The sequence below is a fragment of the Solea senegalensis genome, linkage group LG18, assembly GCF_019176455.1.
Source record: "Solea senegalensis isolate Sse05_10M linkage group LG18, IFAPA_SoseM_1, whole genome shotgun sequence".
Classification (NCBI taxonomy): Eukaryota; Metazoa; Chordata; class Actinopteri; order Pleuronectiformes; family Soleidae; genus Solea; species Solea senegalensis.
Genome location: NC_058041.1, coordinates 19575517 through 19593850, shown reverse-complemented (window position 1 = coordinate 19593850; position 18334 = coordinate 19575517). Strand labels below are relative to the sequence as shown.

The 18334-nt window shown below is 40.6% G+C and overlaps 1 protein-coding gene across 2 annotated transcripts; it reads right to left on the bottom strand.

Annotated features, from left to right (window-relative positions):
• Positions 1-464: 464 nt before the first annotated feature.
• LOC122759509 (protein FAM117A-like) lies at positions 465-15714 on the bottom strand. 2 transcript variants are annotated; one of them, XM_044014433.1, is made up of 9 exons: positions 15438-15714; positions 15010-15245; positions 14193-14338; positions 13434-13580; positions 12278-12394; positions 3417-3545; positions 3143-3329; positions 2797-2968; positions 465-2403 (listed from the first exon to the last, which is right to left on the bottom strand). In XM_044014433.1, the coding sequence occupies exons 2-9, from the start codon at positions 15128-15130 to the stop codon at positions 2121-2123; spliced, it is 1302 nt and encodes a 433-aa protein (XP_043870368.1). In that variant the 5' UTR covers positions 15131-15245; positions 15438-15714; the 3' UTR covers positions 465-2120. The 2 variants fall into 2 exon arrangements, with proteins under 2 accessions (XP_043870368.1, XP_043870367.1); XM_044014432.1 differs by having other exon boundaries at positions 15010-15714.
• Between the last annotated feature and the right edge of the window lie 2620 nt (positions 15715-18334).

Below are 18334 nucleotides of genomic sequence, written 5' to 3'. Positions count from 1 at the left end.
AAAAAACATACATACTAAGCAGTATAGCTAAATAGCTTCCAGGTCATGTGACTTATTGGCTCTGACGGAGCAGAGCCCATGGATGATGCACAAGCACCTGTCAACTGAGTGATGGAGATATTCTTGAAGGATTCGGGGCATGGACTTACTATATATACACATATATATACACACACCACATATACATATACATAGACACACATATAGGTAAGACCATACACCATTTTCAATTTTAATAAGAGATCAGCCAAATTGATTTTGACCTTATAATATTCTTTTGTTTCCCTTGCTATTGTATTGTTGAACAGTATGGAGTCAATTAAAGCATAATTAAAAGCTTTTAAAACACCTAAATGTTTAAATTGAGGTCAAAACAGAAATATAAGCTTCTATTTTGGGTTCAGTGCCTCCCCAGTCATGAACCTAACCGCACGTCACTGGTCATCCACACAGAGACAGAGACATTATCAGTCATATAAGTTTATGTGGACAGAACACAGAACCTGAGATAACATCATGTCGTCAAAAACACCCTGCCCTCCCCCAGCATCCACACACACATTTAACAGAAACATCTTCTTTGGAAACATTGTTTAAATGCAGCTTTCACTCGGTAACTACAACTAGTACAAATTAGTCAGACTTGTTAACCTCCCATCCGCGCGCACGCACACACACACACACACACACAAAACTACCATCAGAAACAATAAACCCAGGACTGACGTTGGTTCCTCCACATAAAAGCATGTTCCCGGAAGTGCATTAAAAAAAAATCCACCTGATACATTATCTCATGTAACACCTGCCTCGGTTAGAACGACAGAATGAAACTAAAAGTAACTGTTGTTCTTAGCTTATGTTGCAGGTCATTGAGAGTACAAAAAAAAGGCAGTACAAAAACTGAATATAAAACTAGCAAATGCGACTCAAAAATAAAGTTGCAGTTTGATTTTGTGCAAAAGTGTCTACACACAAATAATCCTCTATTTCTGAACATCAACCTGTCCGCTTGGCAGAAGGAGAAGGACCAGTAATCTACACCATAAAAACTGCTTAAGTAGTCAACTCAGAACTATATAAAAATATCACATCTAGTACATCAAGGAATAACGGCCAATAATACTTGTACAAGTTACCTTTTGTTTTGCAAGTCAACGAGATACAAAAGCAAAAACCATGTTCAGGTTGTGTGGTGGTTTGAGGTACTGACACAGTGTGCACCTACTTAACCCAACTTCAGGTGAAATCCTTTTAAAGAAACAATTAATGTACCTAGTATTCCATAAGTCTATATTTTATATAAGGCTCTAAACTGAAGGCTACACACTTGAAGAGACGTGTTGAAAACATTTACACACTGCGCCTTTAAATCTATGATATCATAAAAACAATTTGCTTCTACAAACACAAGAAAAACCTGTGGAAGAAGAAAACCTCTCCTTTAACTGATTCAGGCACTTTATAAGATGGAGGTTTTCTGCAGAAAGAACCAAGTATGAAAAGACAGCATTGGAAGTTTTCACTGAAGTCCAAAGAGTTTTCCATGAGAGAAAAGCTGTGAGTGAACAGTTTACAAAGCAACACAATCTTCATTTTCCAGTTGGATAAATCGCTCTAAACTCTGGATAGAGCAGCAAACATCAGCACAGTCAGTGCTGATTATGTGTCAGTACCTCATACAACAAACCCCTGAACCATCACTTTATAAAGCAGGAATGCATAAGCGGAAGCCTTTAGGTAAAGATACTACCCAAGTCCAACATCTGGAATATTCCCTTAAATCCAATGTCATTTCATTGTGTCATAAATCAGGTAAATAAAAAAAAACACACTCAACTGATTTGTCATGCTTTGTTCACCAGCTGCAGAGTCAGACATCAGGTTTATAAAAACTTGACTCTGTCTTGATTTTTGTTTTCTCTTTTCAAGTTTTTTAAAAAAAGAAGAAAAAAAGTAAATGAATGAATAACAAGTGTATATCATGGCTTCTTTGGACAAAAGAGAGTAATGTGAGCAGCACATCTCCAGCTGACTCTCACAAAGAAATCTTTGCATCATTTGATTTTTAGTGATGTATAAAGCTTTGGATCATGTAGGTATATGATATTGACTTGTGATCAGAGAGACTCTTCTCCCACAGGAGGATCTGAGGCGGCGGCAGCGGCGGCAGCAGCAGCAGCAGCAGCAGCAGCAGCAGCAGGGCTGTCAGACGAGCAGGAGCTGGTCCCTTGACTGGAGCAGATGGCTGCTGGGGAGACGGTGAGGCTGCGGAACAACAAGTCCATGGAGGGAAGCAGGGGCTTCAGGAGGCTGACGGGGCAGAAGGCGGAGCCTCCATGAGGAGTGAAGTTCACCTTGTTGGGGTCTGGACAGGACGAGATGAGGGTTGGCTCTGGTTTGCTTGGAGATCGACAGAAGGAGGAGAGTCAGTAGTGGCATTGTCCTAAAATACTGTCGTTTTTTTTTACCCGACAGCGTCTAAGAAAACTCCATCGAAGAAAAAACTATTAAAATGCCGTTTAATGTAACAGCATTAGTGGAACCTCATTTTAGATAGCTGTAGATCCTGTACCAGTGTTCCTCTAATTATACAGTTCTAGCACTACTCGGCTCCATTAGGGTTATTACCTGGTACCAAGGTTCCAAGCGAGCTGAGCCGATACTAAAATACTGATACTCTAAACCCCGATAGAGTTTGGCCTGCTTACTTGCAGATAAATGTAACCTGTGCAGAACCTTAAACTGCAGTAACCCATGTCGAATACATATTCAAAGTAACTGTAATATTGCTACCTGTTCTCCTCCCAGACGAGCACTTTCTCGCAGCCTTCTGGAGGTTCTCTCTGGAAGCAGCAGCTTTTGTTTGGCCCTGGGGACGAGGAGCTGAGCGGAGGCAGGGAGACACCAGCCTCACTCTGGGAGGAGAGCGGGGACAGGAGGCATGTCTCTGTGATGTCTATCACACCTGAGAACAAGAGGCAAGTATACGTATGTGCACATATTTCATGGTAGAAGGACAGTTGGTCATCTCTCCATCTCTGACAGACTCCACACATATGCTTTATTGTCAGAATCTCATTTCTTTTTTAACATCTGCAAAGAATCCGTGACAATATTCCACCGTGAATGACAAACTAACCTCGGAGCAGATCCACATGAGCGTCCTCTGAGTTGGAGGATGGGGAGGTGGAGATGTAGCTGGGGGAGGAGCAGGGGGAGGGGGAGAATGAGGACATAGGTGTGGTGTCGGTGGGGTCACTCTGAGAACCACTGCTGCAGCTCTGCAGAGGAACCGGAGCTCGGTGACCGTCTGGAACCTCGAGCAGCTGATGAGCAGGAAACAGTTCATTATAAACATCAAGTGTCTTTGAAAGAGTATTTCCATGAGTACATGGTGTGAAGGGGACAGTTACCCTGTGAGGAGGATCTGGTGGCTGGCAGACAAACATGCCCTCCAGCTCCTGGTTCAGACCCTCCACGCTGCAACGCAGTCGAGGGACCAGTGTGGACAAGGGAGACAGAGGGATGGGAATGGACTGACCCTGAGGACACACGAGGCAAGAAGAAGTTCAGTCTGCGTCACTCATCATGTCACACACTCTCTCGTCAGCTCGTCTTGCTTCCACTTTTTCTAGTAGAAGCATTATTTGAGGAGCGTTTAATCACAGCCCTGAAACCGTCCTGTGCATGGAGCACATCCTTCATGTGACAGTAATTAAAAGGGACAGTTTGTGGACGTGTGGTTGTAAGAGGTTAAGACTCTGACACTGAAAACATGGCTGCCAAGAAAAAACTCATTTTAGCCTTTAACTTTATTTCTCTTTTTTTTGTTGCACAAAAGGAAATCGCTCTTCCTACAGAACACTGAACACATGCCCTAAAATACATTATTATTATTTTTGCTATCAATAATAACAACAACAACAACAACAACAACAATAATAACAATGATAATAACAATAACGTATTCATTCATTTACCATCTCCTGCTTTATCCTCCACAGTCATATCCCAGCTGACACAGGGTGAAAAGCGGATTCACACCCTGGACAGTAATCGCTTGAGTAATACTGTAAAATTATTGGATAGAGCTAATCACTGCCTCACTGGCACATATGAGATTAAATACAATCAACTACTCGCACAGGTCTATTTTGACTGACTGATTCTACATGAAACATGCCACAAAGAAGAAGAAACGTATAGGATATCAGGATTGTGCCATCAGGAACTGAATTTGAATTCTTAACTGAAGATTTTCTCTCCATCTGTACTGCATCCAGGACCTGCACGTGTGGTACAAGAAATTCAGTTAAACTGAATTTGAATGAAAATGACTTTTTCAATCAAATCAAATACATTCTCAAATGTATTGCAATATACTTTCAAACCAATACATTCAGTTTCAGTTGATTCAGTTCAAATTTAGACAGCAATTATTCAGATTGTTCAACTCAGGTTTACATTCACATAAAAATGATTCAAACTGGTGGAGAGCACCTGATTAGACTGAGATGTTAACTTCAGAAATAACAATAAAAGAGATGGTAAAGTCTATTAATCGGGGCTTCCGGTTTGACGCATGGAGTAGTCGGACGCACGTGAGATCGCTCTCCCAGACAAATCGCAATTTAACCCCAAGTTTACATTTAATTCAGTTTTGGCTGAAAATAAGGATAGATGGATTGGGGAAGATCACTTAGAAGCCAAAAAGTCGACGATAAGGAGCCCGCAAAGCAGAAAAACACGTCGACTGCCAGAGACAGCAGCGGTAAAGTCGATCCGACCGTCATGGCGCCAGCAGACATAATTCAGGCGATTAACGACCTCAAAACTGACCTACGAGGCGATAAAAACACTTTGCGACAAGAATTCAGTCATCTCGGACAAGAAATAAATGATAAACTGGACACACTCGGAGCAGAAGTTCACGGCTTAGCGGACCGGGTGGACGAGGCGGAGACCAGGGTGGAGACGGTTGAAAGATGGGCTGCTGAAGCGACCGAGGCTCTGAGCTCTTGCCTGAAACAGCAAAAAGCGCTGCGACTTAAATTAAACGATCTAGAGTCACGCTCTCGACGCAATAACATCCGCATCTTCGGAGTGGCAGAAGGAGAAGAGGGAGAAGACTCGGTGCCGGAGTTTGTCGAGGCGCTCCTCCAAAGCAAGTTGCCGATCCCGGCTGACATGGAGTTAAATATTCAGCGCGCACACAGATCTGGACCTCGGAGGTCCGCTCCCGACAAACCCCCGAGAGCATTCATATTACATTTCCAGGAATTCGCAACCAAAGAATTGGTTTTGAAGGAGGCATGGAATAAAACAAAGAAGGAAAAGATCCAGCTGAATAATAAGACCATTTATTTCGATCATGATTACACTGCTGAGGTGATCAAGAAACGTAAAGAGTATAACGGGATCAAAAAGGCTCTGAAAGTGAAAGGAGTTCGCTTCCAAACACCATATGTGAACATGCGCATCCACTGGGAGACAGGAGCCCGATTTTATAACAGCGCAGAGGAGGCGAGAGTGGAGCTGAGGAGACGAGGAATCACAGTGGAGGAGGCGACGTCGACCGAAGGTGAGACTGACTGGGGAACGCACCTGGGAAAGCTGCTGGGTTCATGGCAGAAGGTACCGGGTCGTTATGAGGCTGAGGACGACGTTGCCCAGAGAGCACGATCTAAGCTTCAGGGTTTCCAGAGTGATCACACCGATGCTCAGAAAGATGATCCCCAGCGCAAGGGAGGTAAAATGAAGAAATAGAATTCATCACTGTCACTACGAGTCTGGAACACAAGATTTGAACTGGACTCATTTCTGGCTTCATTTAGGGTATAATAACAATAACTGTCTGGGAGTGTCGAAATAGTTTACGTTGGACTTTAGGATGGAAAGGTTTGGCCTAGCCACCCTACACTTAGGGCCCTGTCTTAGTGATAGGATCTACCCTCGACCCACCAACGGGGTCTTGGTGAGGAGTTTTCTCCTCCTAGTTTGGAGGTCTGTTTTTCACTGTGTTCAGTGGACACTGTTCTGTCTTTGTTATTGTTTGTGTTATCAGGGGTTTACGCTACTACAAAATAATTCACATTTTTCTATGTTTAAGTGATGTCACAGAATTTGAAAATTGCTTCTCTGAATGTTAATGGCTTGAGTAACCCGGTCAAGAGGAGTAGGGTCCTAGCAAAAATTAGGAAAGATAAGTCCCAAGTGGTATTTTTACAAGAGACACACATGTCAAAACCGGAACATGAGAAGCTAAGAAAGTTTGGGTACACCAACACATATTATAGTTCATGTAAAAATAGTAGGAGGAGAGGGGTTGTAATAATGATATCTAATTCTTTAAACTTTGAGCTGCTTGGAGAAAAAAGAGATGATGAAGGTAGATATATAATTATTAAGGGCAGGATTGACAGTGTTTTGATCACATTTGTGAACGTTTATGCTCCTCCAGAGAGGGACAGATCCTTTTTTAGGAAACTATTTGATTTAATTATTTCTGAGAGTGAGGGAATCCTGGTCTGTTCGGGAGATTGGAATACAATTTTGAACCATCGACTAGACACGACAAGCACAAGCAGACTTGGATCCTCAAAATCAAAAGACCTAAAAATCCTGATAAGAGAGGTAGGCTTGTTTGATGTCTGGAGAAGTATTCATACAAGTGATAGGGAATTTACCCATTATTCAGCCACACATAAAGTACACTCTAGGCTAGACTTTTTCCTGATGAATAGCATTGATAGACACAGGGTACAAGAGTGCACAATTGGAACGGCAGATATATCAGATCACAGCATGGTTTACCTTAGTTTACATTTAAACAGCAAGCCAAGGAATACACTATGGAGGCTGAATATAGGAATTTTGAATAATAAATCCACAGTGGAAGAAATTACAAAAGAAATTGGTGAATGTATAAATGATAATAAGGACGACCAGGTCGACCCAACTATTCTTTGGGCCACAATCAAAGCAGTTATGAGAGGGAAGCTAATATCACGGACAGCTCACCTAAGGAAAATCTGGAGATCAAAATATGATCAATTAGAGGAGGAATTGGAAAACCTAGAGAAACAACCCAAAAATGTCAATAAAGATATAATAGGTAACCAGATTAAAGAAAAGAGGAAACAAATTGAGAACTTAATTAACAATGAAATAGAAAATAAACTGAGATCCGTGAAGCAAACTTTCTATGAATCAGGCCCAAGGGCCGCACGAATATTGGCGAGGCGCCTTAGGACGCAACAAATAACAAATTCAATTAATAAGATTAGGGACCCCTCAACAAATACATTGAAATATGACCCAGAAGAAATCCATACAATCTTTAAAAACTACTATGAGACCTTGTATTCACAGCCTGAGAAAGTTGACGATGAGAAAATCAAGCAATTCCTGATCTCATTGGACCTCCCCTCAATAGGCTTAGAGCAAAATGGATATTTGACTGCCCCTATTACAAAAAATGAATTGGATAAAGCCATAGGTAGACTGGCGACTAATAAGAGCCCTGGAAGTGACGGCTATCCAAATGAATGGTACAAAAAATTCAAAGAAGCCCTTGCCCCGGTACTATTAGAATCATTTAATTGGACGCTTGAGAAGGCGATAGCCCCTCCTTCCTGGAGAGATGCTGTGATATCTGTCATTCCGAAAGAGGGGAAAAATAAAGAATACTGCGAGTCATACCCCCCAATATCTATTCTGAACGTAGATTATAAACTGTTTACATGCATTATCACTAAAAGACTGGAACGTTTTTTGCCTGACTTGATACACGAGGACCAGACAGGTTTTGTAAAGGGACGGCAAACACAGGACAACATCAGGCGCACACTTCATATTATAGAACATGTTAATAAACACCATACAAGCGCTGCACTGATCAGCTTAGATGCTGAAAAAGCGTTTGACAGGGTTAGCTGGGCTTTTTTGTATAAAGTACTGGAAAGGATGGGATTCAATGATAAATTCATAAATTGCATAAAGGCATTGTATACTGACCCATTAGCCAGAGTTAAAATAAACGGGCATCTGACGGGCACTTTTAAACTCTACAGAGGGACACGACAAGGTTGTTGTGCTAGTCCTGCCCTCTTCGCAATTTTCATAGAGCCACTTGCTCAACTAATCAGACAAGAAGATAAGTTGACAGGAATCACGATGGCAGGAGATGAACACAAAATAGGACTATTTGCTGACGATATAATTACCTTTCTTCAAGATCCAAACACAACGTTTACCATATTATTAAAGATAATGGAAGAATATGGATTGATGTCGGGTTACAAATTGAATATGTCAAAAACACAGGTTTTATCCTTTAATTACAAGCCAAATAAAGAAATCAGGAAGAGATATAATTTAAATTGGAATTGTAAGTCAATAAAATACTTAGGAGTGATAATAACTCAGGAATATGACTCAATTTATGAGACAAATTACAGGCTAATTAACGATAAAATTCAAAAAGATGTAGCAAAGTGGTCATTGTTAGTGATGGATTTCAGCTCAAGAATTGAGGTGATCAAGATGAATCTTTTACCCAGGTTGTTGTACCTTTTTTTATCTCTCCCAGTTAAAGTACCAGATTCTCAATTCTCAGCATGGGACAAGCTAATTTCCAGGTTCATCTGGGCAGGTGCCAGACCTAGGATACGATTCAAGACCCTTCAACTAGACAAAGAAAATGGAGGATTGGCATTGCCAAGTCTCAGAGATTATTACTATGCTGCACAGTTAAGATATGTTGTCTATTGGTGCTCTTCGTGTTATCAAGCCAGATGGAAGGACATTGAGATGAACCTGGGTCGGGCCCCCCCTCAGTCAATGTTAGGTGGAAAAGATCATATGGATCTTAAGGTTGAAAACTCAATTTTGAGAGGATCGTTCGAAATATGGTATGACGTCGTTAAAAAATTCAAGTTAACAGGTGACTGTAAGCTGTTGATCTGGCCTTCTCACACCAGGTTCAGACCAGGTGTGATAGACAAAACCTTTAAAAAGTGGAGAGACAAAGGAATAACAGCTATATGTACACTCATTGATAAGCAACATTTTAAATCATTTGGTCAACTTAAGGTTGAGTTTGGATTGGACAACAGAGATTTTTACAGATTTCTTCAATTAAGGCACTTATATGAGACAGAGATCAAGAAAGACCTCTCATTGGAAGGGAATGATGTGATTGAGCTGTTGACAGGTGCATATAAAAAAACTCCTTCAAAAATAGTCTCTAAACTGTATAGAGGTTTAATGAAACAACAAGGAAGGAATACATTGTATATAAAAGAGAAATGGGAAAAAGAGTTTAACATTGGGTTGTCTGAGAGTGACTGGCATTCCATTTACAAGACCCAACATACATCCACAAGTTCAAAGAGATGGAGGGAGTTTGGTTGGAAGAACATAACACGTTTTTTTATTACACCACAACTTAAACATAAACAATTGGGTCAACAACAATTCTGTTGGAGACAATGTGGGCAATTGAATGCCAGTCACTCTCATATATTCTGGTCCTGTATGAAAATACGATCATTTTGGGACGGGGTTCTGAGGATCGTGGGTGAAATTTTTGGTTATAATATCCCTGATGACATCAGGCATATGTACCTGGGACTGATACCAGATGGGGTAATAGCTAAAAATGATGTTTATCTGTTCAAGATCCTATCCCTTGCGGCTAAGAAAGCCATTACAAGAAGTTGGCTGAAAACTGAACCACCTGGACTGAGCCACTGGCTAGATATTGTTGAAGAAATTCGATCAATGGAGCAAATGACCTATAGACTACGGATGAAATCAGAGTTATGTACTGCAAGATGGACAAAATGGCATCTTTATGCAAGATAGTAGTGTCTACCCCCTGTATTTGTGTTTTGTTCTTGTTTTATTGAATGAAAAATAAAGTTTAAAAAAAAAAAAGTCTATTAATCGGGATCTGAGGGATTTTCTCATTTTATAAAACTAACAATTCCACTCTGGCAAGATTCCTCCCTCATTATCTCCATTATTCCAAAGGAAGGTAAAGTTAAAGAATATTGTGGCAATTACAGACCCATATCACTTTTAACTCCACACCTTCATTATAGCATTATAGAGGTTAGAGACATTTATGCAGGACCTGACTGATGAGGACCAATGTGGGTTTATAAAAGAAGGCATTTACATGTCATAGAATGCATCCTAAGTCAGGGGGAAAGTGCCATTTTGGTAAGCATAGATGCCCAAAGGGTTTTCCATAGTGTAAATTAGGAAAAATTTGGATTTAATGAGCAATCGGTTAATTGTATTAGATCGATATATCAGGAGGCAAAGGCAAGGATCAAAATAAATTCAGTTTAGACAGGGATGTCGTCTCTCCAAGTCTCTTTGCATTGTTCATTGAGCCGCTGCTCCCAAATGATCAGGCCGGAGGCAGAAGTTAGGAAACAGGATTATTTGTGGACGATATATTGCTCTTTTTTTTTTTAAAGCAACCTTGGAGTTGAAAGACGACTCTCAGGATACAAAATGAATGTCTCAAAGACACAGATTTTGACAATTATTCCATGTTGTGAGAGATAAAAGACACATACCAGCTCAGATAGAATGCTAACTCAATGAAATATTTGGGTGTAAACAATACAAATAGAATAGACAAGCTACTGATGCAAATCACATGAAAATGAACCAAGATATTAGGAGGGACCTGGACAGCTATTTGTTTGGACTTCAGCTCAAGGATAGAGATAATTAAGACAAATGTTCTACCGAGAACTGTATATAATATATCGGTTTCAATCTCAGCCGGGGATAATCCCACGAGAACAAGTCACAGAATGGGACAAGTGGATATCCTGGTTCATATGGGGAGGAAAGAAACCTAGGATTCTACAGCCTAAAGCAACATTTGTTTGCAGCACAAATCCCACCTCTGGTATGTTGGTTTCAAAAATATAGAACTGGGAAGAACTATAGAAAAAAATGAGACGGCCGACGGGACAGGATAACCAAAACTACAGAAGAAACATTGAATGCAGTTGTGAAAGATAAAAATTGGAGAGGAAAATAAAGATGATGAGTTGGTTTGCATTTGACTCCAGGTTTATACCAGAGACAATTAAAGGTTTTAACCAATGGCTGAACAAATGAATCACAACAATACGCACAATGGTGGAACAGGGTAAACTGCAGTGTTGAGAAGTTAAGGGACAAATTTGGACGAGATGAAAATGAAAGATATCGTTACCTACAACTAAAGGATTGTTTTGAGATAAGAAGATAGGAGATAAGAACTAACGCTGGTAATGGAATTGTTTGGGTATTTCAGAGAGGGAAAAGGGCAGAGTAATCTCAGTTTTATACAAGAGTTTGATGTTAATTAAAGACAAATGGGAAAAAGAGCTGAAAGAGCACATAACAGGAGAGGAATGGTTCATGCTTGTGTACAGTACGTGTTACATATTCAGAAATCAGAACGCCTTTATTGTCATTGTACGGGAAAGCAAGGACATTAGTTGTGACCCTCAAATGATGCATCTAAAACATTAAAACACATGATCCTTTTGTCAGGTGAGCCATGTTCTCAAGAAGACTAAGCAACTGCACCTCAGTCTGGTTCTCAACACAGGATACAAACGCTGCTGTCAGCATTTGTATCCTGTGTTGACCATGTGTCAGGACCTCATGTTGCTGAAAATGAACAACAATCATTAAGATTCTTATTAAAATCTCCTCCTGGAGTGCTAGTTTGATTTGTAACATGTGTCGTCAGTGTGTCACCACAGTCCAGCTGTGAAGTGTGAGAAAGCAGAAGCACGTATTGTGCTGTTGTGATCTTCCTGTTGCTTCAGCATTTTATTTCCATTCACTTCTGATGAATGAAGCATTTCTTTCTAACTGTATTTTTATAGTTCCTTCTGTGTCAGTGTGTCGAGTTACTGACACACTGACACTCAGTCAGTGCAGACTGAGCTCTCATTGCAAACCAGACGGGACACGTGTTAAAACAGTTTTTACTCACCTAATAAAATCTATCCAGCCTTTGCCACGATATCTTAAAAATATGGTCATTACTTTATGTTGCAGTTAAGTTTGTCATCTGCTCACTGTCCCACACCAAAGTCCACAAACTAAATCAGTGTTTTTAGTTTCACTGCTGCCTCTTCAGTAACTTACGTCACAAACTTGACTGATGGAGCCAGCAGTTGATCAACAACTCATTTTGGTCAGTGAGATGTTTTCATGCATGTGTGAGCGTGCTGTTGACAGTGAGTACCTGAGTCGTTGCTAAGTTACAGCTCCTTTGAGGATGACCCCGCTGGCTCTCTCTGTCACGTCCCCCCGAGACCACGGGCTTGTTACGCTGCTGTAGCTGTTGTCTGAGTTTACCAATCTGCAATCAGCACACGGTTCATCAGTCGCTATGTTTGCACAAAACACATTTAACATGCTCTCCCCAGAGGAGGAATATTCTCATTATGTGGTGTTGGTTTAAAAGATATCGTCTTAGATTTTAGACATGTCCAGTGTTTCCTTTACATTCATGTAGGAGTGGCGGGCCGCCGCATGTATCCACCTTCACAGCAGAGTCCTGCACCGGGTCAGGTGCTCACGACTCGTGAGTACTAAGGTAAACCACAGAGAACTGTCTTGCTCAGGTATCTACTCTGGTTTTCCACGGGGAGGACGGCACTGAACACCGGACATAACATGAGCTTATATTATCTTACATTCCTTAGCTTGTCACATGTATTTAAAGTGAACCAGAGTAATATAAACAACTGTATGGATATAAATGGAATGTTAAATAAGAATTGCCTTTTCATTAAAAAAAGAGTTCTTGTTTACTCCATAGTCTATTTCTATGTTAAATATCTGACACAGAAGTGATTAGTAAGCATGTGAGAGAGGCATATAAATTATTATTTATCATTTTTATTTATTTAATTTTATTGTTTTACATATTTGGTTTTTTATTTTAAGCCATTCAATAGATAGGTTGTAAAAGTAGAATCTGCAGTCAAGGGTCACGGCTCCCCGGAGAGACGGCCCCCGCTGCTGAAAACACTGACCGTCATATCATAAGGTATCTGATAATAAGGTATCTGATAAACTGAAATGACTTTAAAAAAGTCTTTTCAAGCCTAATTATTTGTGTTCCAGCTGAATTTGACCACATTTATAGTCAATTTCATTGTTTCCAACACACGTAAATATCCTTCATTTAAACAAAGAAATAAACCAGGTATTATCTGAAACTGTATTTTAATGTAATGTTTAATGTAATGTAATACAGATCATAAGCAATAGTCTATAGCCTAAAAACAGCTAGATACCATTTATAAACCATACAGTGAATACAAAACTGCCCAGTTTAGGAAACTGAAGGGTTACTAAAGCACATGTTTTGAACAGCATCAGTAGATACTGACCTCTCGCAGATGCTCAGCACTGCCACATGATGCTGAGCGCTTGTGGCCGCCGCTGCTGCTGCTGCTGCTGCTGCTGCTGCCGGCGTCACCGCTGCTGCTGCTGCTGCTGCTGGCGCCGCCGCAATTATCTGACCACGAGGCCGGAGTCTGGGGGAAAGAAACCATGATATGGTCAGCTACCATGAGATAGAATACCCTCCAAGAAGCATGTCATCAATAGCTCTTTCACATTAGAGATAGCAGGTGTGGGCAGGTGATTTAAAAACAAGGAAACCTGCTAAACAGGGCAACCTGCACTGAAGCTGCAAAGTAAAATCAGAGACTGGGAAATGTCAAACATTAAAACAAGATTTCAGTTTCACACCGACACAGATCTAAATGCTGATGTGCACGACATCACCCACAGGCTCACTCTCTTCACCTTTATAGAAGAGCGAGAACAGCAGGAGAAACAGGGGATGTGGGCAACAGACGCAGCAGCAGTGAGTGCCTGCACAGAGCAGAGGATGGGTGCAACCAAAAAGGCCGAGTCAGCTGACTTCAGGGACCGTGGTTCTCACGGTTGAACAGCTTTGCAGGCACCTAACACTGTCTCTCTTTAAGCCAGTTTCTCATAGCAACCGTGTTAAAAACTATTCTTCAACATGACCCGAGTACTTCTGTATGTTTGGTCATTCTTATTATGGGAAAGAAATGCAGTAAGGTAGCACATTCAATTCCTCAATTTAAACCAGTGAACATGATCACAGAGACACTGACCTGAGTGGATTTGTCCTTGTAAGAGAGGCTGCCGCGGCCCTCTGCTTCTTTCAGCCACTGCCCCTGCAGGTACGGCCCCACAATGGCGTCCAGAGACATCGTTCGCCTCATGCCAGAGCTCAGCTGGTGCAGTTTGACCTTTCCAGCTGTTAATATGAGAAACAAATGTACACTTTATACTTTACATGTAGAAACAGGTTGAACAGTTGCCAATATTCTCTCTATTTTCATGAGTTAGTAAAATGTACTTATATATACACACACACGTATATAGATGAACATTAATAACTAATAATCATTGTACCCAACAGTTTACGTCTTTTGTGTTGTTTATTTGTGTTCTTGTGGCTGCCTCTATATAGGAAGTACACATCTAACATTCTGTAAATGTATTTACTTCATTATTTATCCATGCATCAAATTTGCTTATATGAACAGTTATATATAGGTTGTGTGTGTGTGCGTATATGTATATATATATATATATATATATATATATATATATATATATATATATATATATATATATATATATATATATATATATATATACACACACACACACACACATATACATATATATATGCACACACATACATACATATATATATATATATATACACACACACACATACACATATACACACATATGTATATATAGAGAGAGTATACAGTATATGTATGTATATGGTGACACACGTGTTGAGGATCATCATACCTGACTGTATGCTATTCTGTACATTCATTTACTTGGTTATTTATCTATACATTCAGTTTTCACATGTGAACATTCAGCAGGTGTGAAGGATCTTCATACCTGACTTTCCATCCCTGCGCTGTGATGGAGGTTTGCTTGTCAGTTGGTAGGGGATGGTTGCCTTCAGAGGCTGTGGACCCAGAGCACCTCCCCGGCCCTGTCCAACTCCACGGCCGGACATGGTAACTCACCCGGGGCCACTCGGCTCCTCTCTGCCTGGTGGAAGTGAGGAGGGGAGGGGGGGGCGCTCTGTGTGGAGACTGTGCTCGTTACCAGCTGCAGCTCTTCCTCCTCTGCTGTTGAGGATGATGACGAGTTATTCTACTTCTCTAAACCGTGTCGAGAATGAAAAAAGCCTCAAAGTAAACAACAACAGCAGCAGCAGCAGCAGCACTTCTCTCCACAGTTGAGTCGGAACCAGGAGTTGGTGAAGTTTTCAGCGGTGAACACACTTTTTTAAAACATACAAACAAAACAGAATCCCTCACTTGTTGAGTGCCAGTTAGCAGCTTAGCAGGCAAAGTTTCTTTGTGATGATGTTGAGATATTTCACCCGCTTGTCGAACAAGGAAGCGGCTCCACTTTGAAAAAGTCACTCTAACATCAACTCCCACGTCTTCTAATCAAACCTGGGCGTGTGTTTCATTGCAATTCTTCAGTTTGGAGAGTGTTATTGCGGCCGAGTTGAGGCTGCGGTGCGGCCGCAGTCACTGTGGCCCTCGGCATTCGAGCTTCCTTACAAACTCTTTAGCAGCAGCAGCACCACCACCACGCTGCTGTGGGTTTAATTATGTAGTGGGCGGAGCCAGCTCTGAGTCTCACGTCTGATTGGTTGCCTGAGGCGTTGACTTTAATACTATTGGACAATTCGCCATCAATCAAACAATGAAAAGTTGCTGTCACTGCCCCCCGAACATATCTCATGTTAACCGATTTTCGTGTGTGTTTAAATGTCACAATAAAGCTTTTAAAGCGTCTTAAAATGAAAAACGTTTAAAACATTATTGATAGTTGGAACCACTGTGATGGTAAATTGTCATATCCTACCCCATCCCCACTGTTTTAACCCTCATGTTTCTGTGTGGTAGGCCGACATCGACCGAAAAGTGACGTTCATTTGGCAGAATGTTCCAGTATAAAATAATATATTTGTGCATTAATATAAGTGTATATATTAATCCTGTGGCATAACTGATGTTTTGCATGTATAATAAACAGTATCAATATAATATATCTGTTTTTACACACACCCATAATATAAATCTAGAAAGTAACTAAAGCTCTAACTAATTAAGAATAAATTGAGTCAAGTTAAACATTTTTTGTGTACAAAATAAAATGGAAATAATCAAGTCACGCACCAGCACCTCAACACTCTTTTTTTTGCTGCAGTCAATCATCTGCTGTGAAGCAAGTACTTAACAGGAGTACTTTCTGTGGTGTGACTAAAGTACTAAGTATTTCTATAGTGTGAAAGCAACTGTGCAGCTCCTTAAACTTGGATGACTTGTGGAAATCCATTCCAGTGAGCACATGTTCATGTTTGTCATAGGGAGGCAGAATCACTCTGCACTGCATTACATTCAGTAATGGACTTTCATACCATAGAAAACAAAGGGAAACACTTCTACATTAGTCACTCGTTGAGTATCCAAATCAAGATTTACAGAACAGTTTGGTATAATATGTGTGTACATAATATGTGTGTGTTAATTCAGTCATTGGTGGTTTAACCACACTAACAGGCCTGAGGCCTATAAAACCATCAAAGCTGGGTGTGTGCACACCATCTGGGTGGACTGTGAAGTGGTTGTGGGTGGTGTGTGCATGTTGAGACAGTGTGTATTGTGGGAGTGCCGATGGTTGGACAGGAGATGGTGGCAAAGATAACACCCAGCACATTTTATGAAGAGATCCAGGAGTTGTGCTGAAACGCTGAGTGTCCCCTTGTCCAAACCTAAGAGGCCAACTATTGGCCCTCGGCCTGTGCTTACATAACACACTTACATGTGTCTGGCACGTGAACAAGCTTTATCACAGAAGGATGAATCGCTGAAGCATGTGTTCATCTGCAACTGCTCTGCACGTCACCCAAGTGACATCATTTTCAACAGTTCACACCAGATAACTAAAGCCGATATTGCACTACCGCCCAGTGTCCATTCATTTACAGCTAGGTAGTTAATTGGACAGTATGTGGACCTGGAATGTGTCTCTGACATAATGCTTTTGTAAAGTTTACTAAGGGAATCTTCAGCAGCTGCTGTTTGTTCAGCTCTGTGCATTTGTCTCTTTAAATTAATGAATGATCCTGACCTATGACCTCACAAAAGGCCATTTCAAACCCCTTTGAGGAGAGACGCCCCCCTGCTTCACACGGTAGAGCTACAAAGGAAGACAAAATGACAGAGGCACAAAGAGAGAGGCGTGTGTGGGTCAATGAAACGACAGAGCTGCTCATTTTTTATCAAATTCTCCATCGTAAGTAAACATGAAATCACTCTCAAGTCACAACATGACTGTCAGTAGCAAAGTTCACAGCGTTTATCCTCTGGTAGTCATGAAATCTCCCTATTTTGTGTACATTTACACTGTCACACTATGTATGTAGAAGCAGTACTGTACATTGATTTGCTGTAATGCACGTATTGTGGGAATAGGCATCAGGGAAGTTCACACAATATAGAAATATAAACATTTCATTAGAACAAGACTATAAAACAGGTTTCCAACTGGGGGAACTCCACAAAGCCTTTTTGATCTTAAAGCTACAGTGTGTAAGATTAAATTAGACAGAAATGGAATATAAAATAATTTGACTGTTTTCATTATGACAGGATCATTTACATCTATGGAAAAACTAAACACCTTCTTTGTTTTAATGCTAACACCATGGGTTCTCTTACATGTTGGGACAGATAAGAGATATTCAACTTCACCACTCTCGCTGCTAAATCTTACACACTGTTGTTAGGATAAAACAAACAAAAAAAAAACATTATACATTAAAGGTTTATCCATCAAAAATCGGAGCGAATGACAGCGTGTAATATTCACAGCTAGCTTAACTCGCAGTATTCACAGAGTTAGCTATCTGAATGTCACAGGTACAAAATACTTATGACAATGTTTCACAGAGAACAATGCTCTGAAAAAGTGTCTTAGCAGATACAGACAAAGAAAATCATTTCAGGCCTTGTGATATCCAAAGAACAGACTTCCTACTGATTCAGGCTGCTGTAAAAACATGGAAGTGCAAGATGTCGGCCACCATGAAGCAAGACCCTTAGTATCTAAAGTACATATCAATATATTATGGTGTGTTGTATTTACCTTGGAAACACACGTATCTCAGGTTAGCATAGTAACATGTCCACAGATGAAA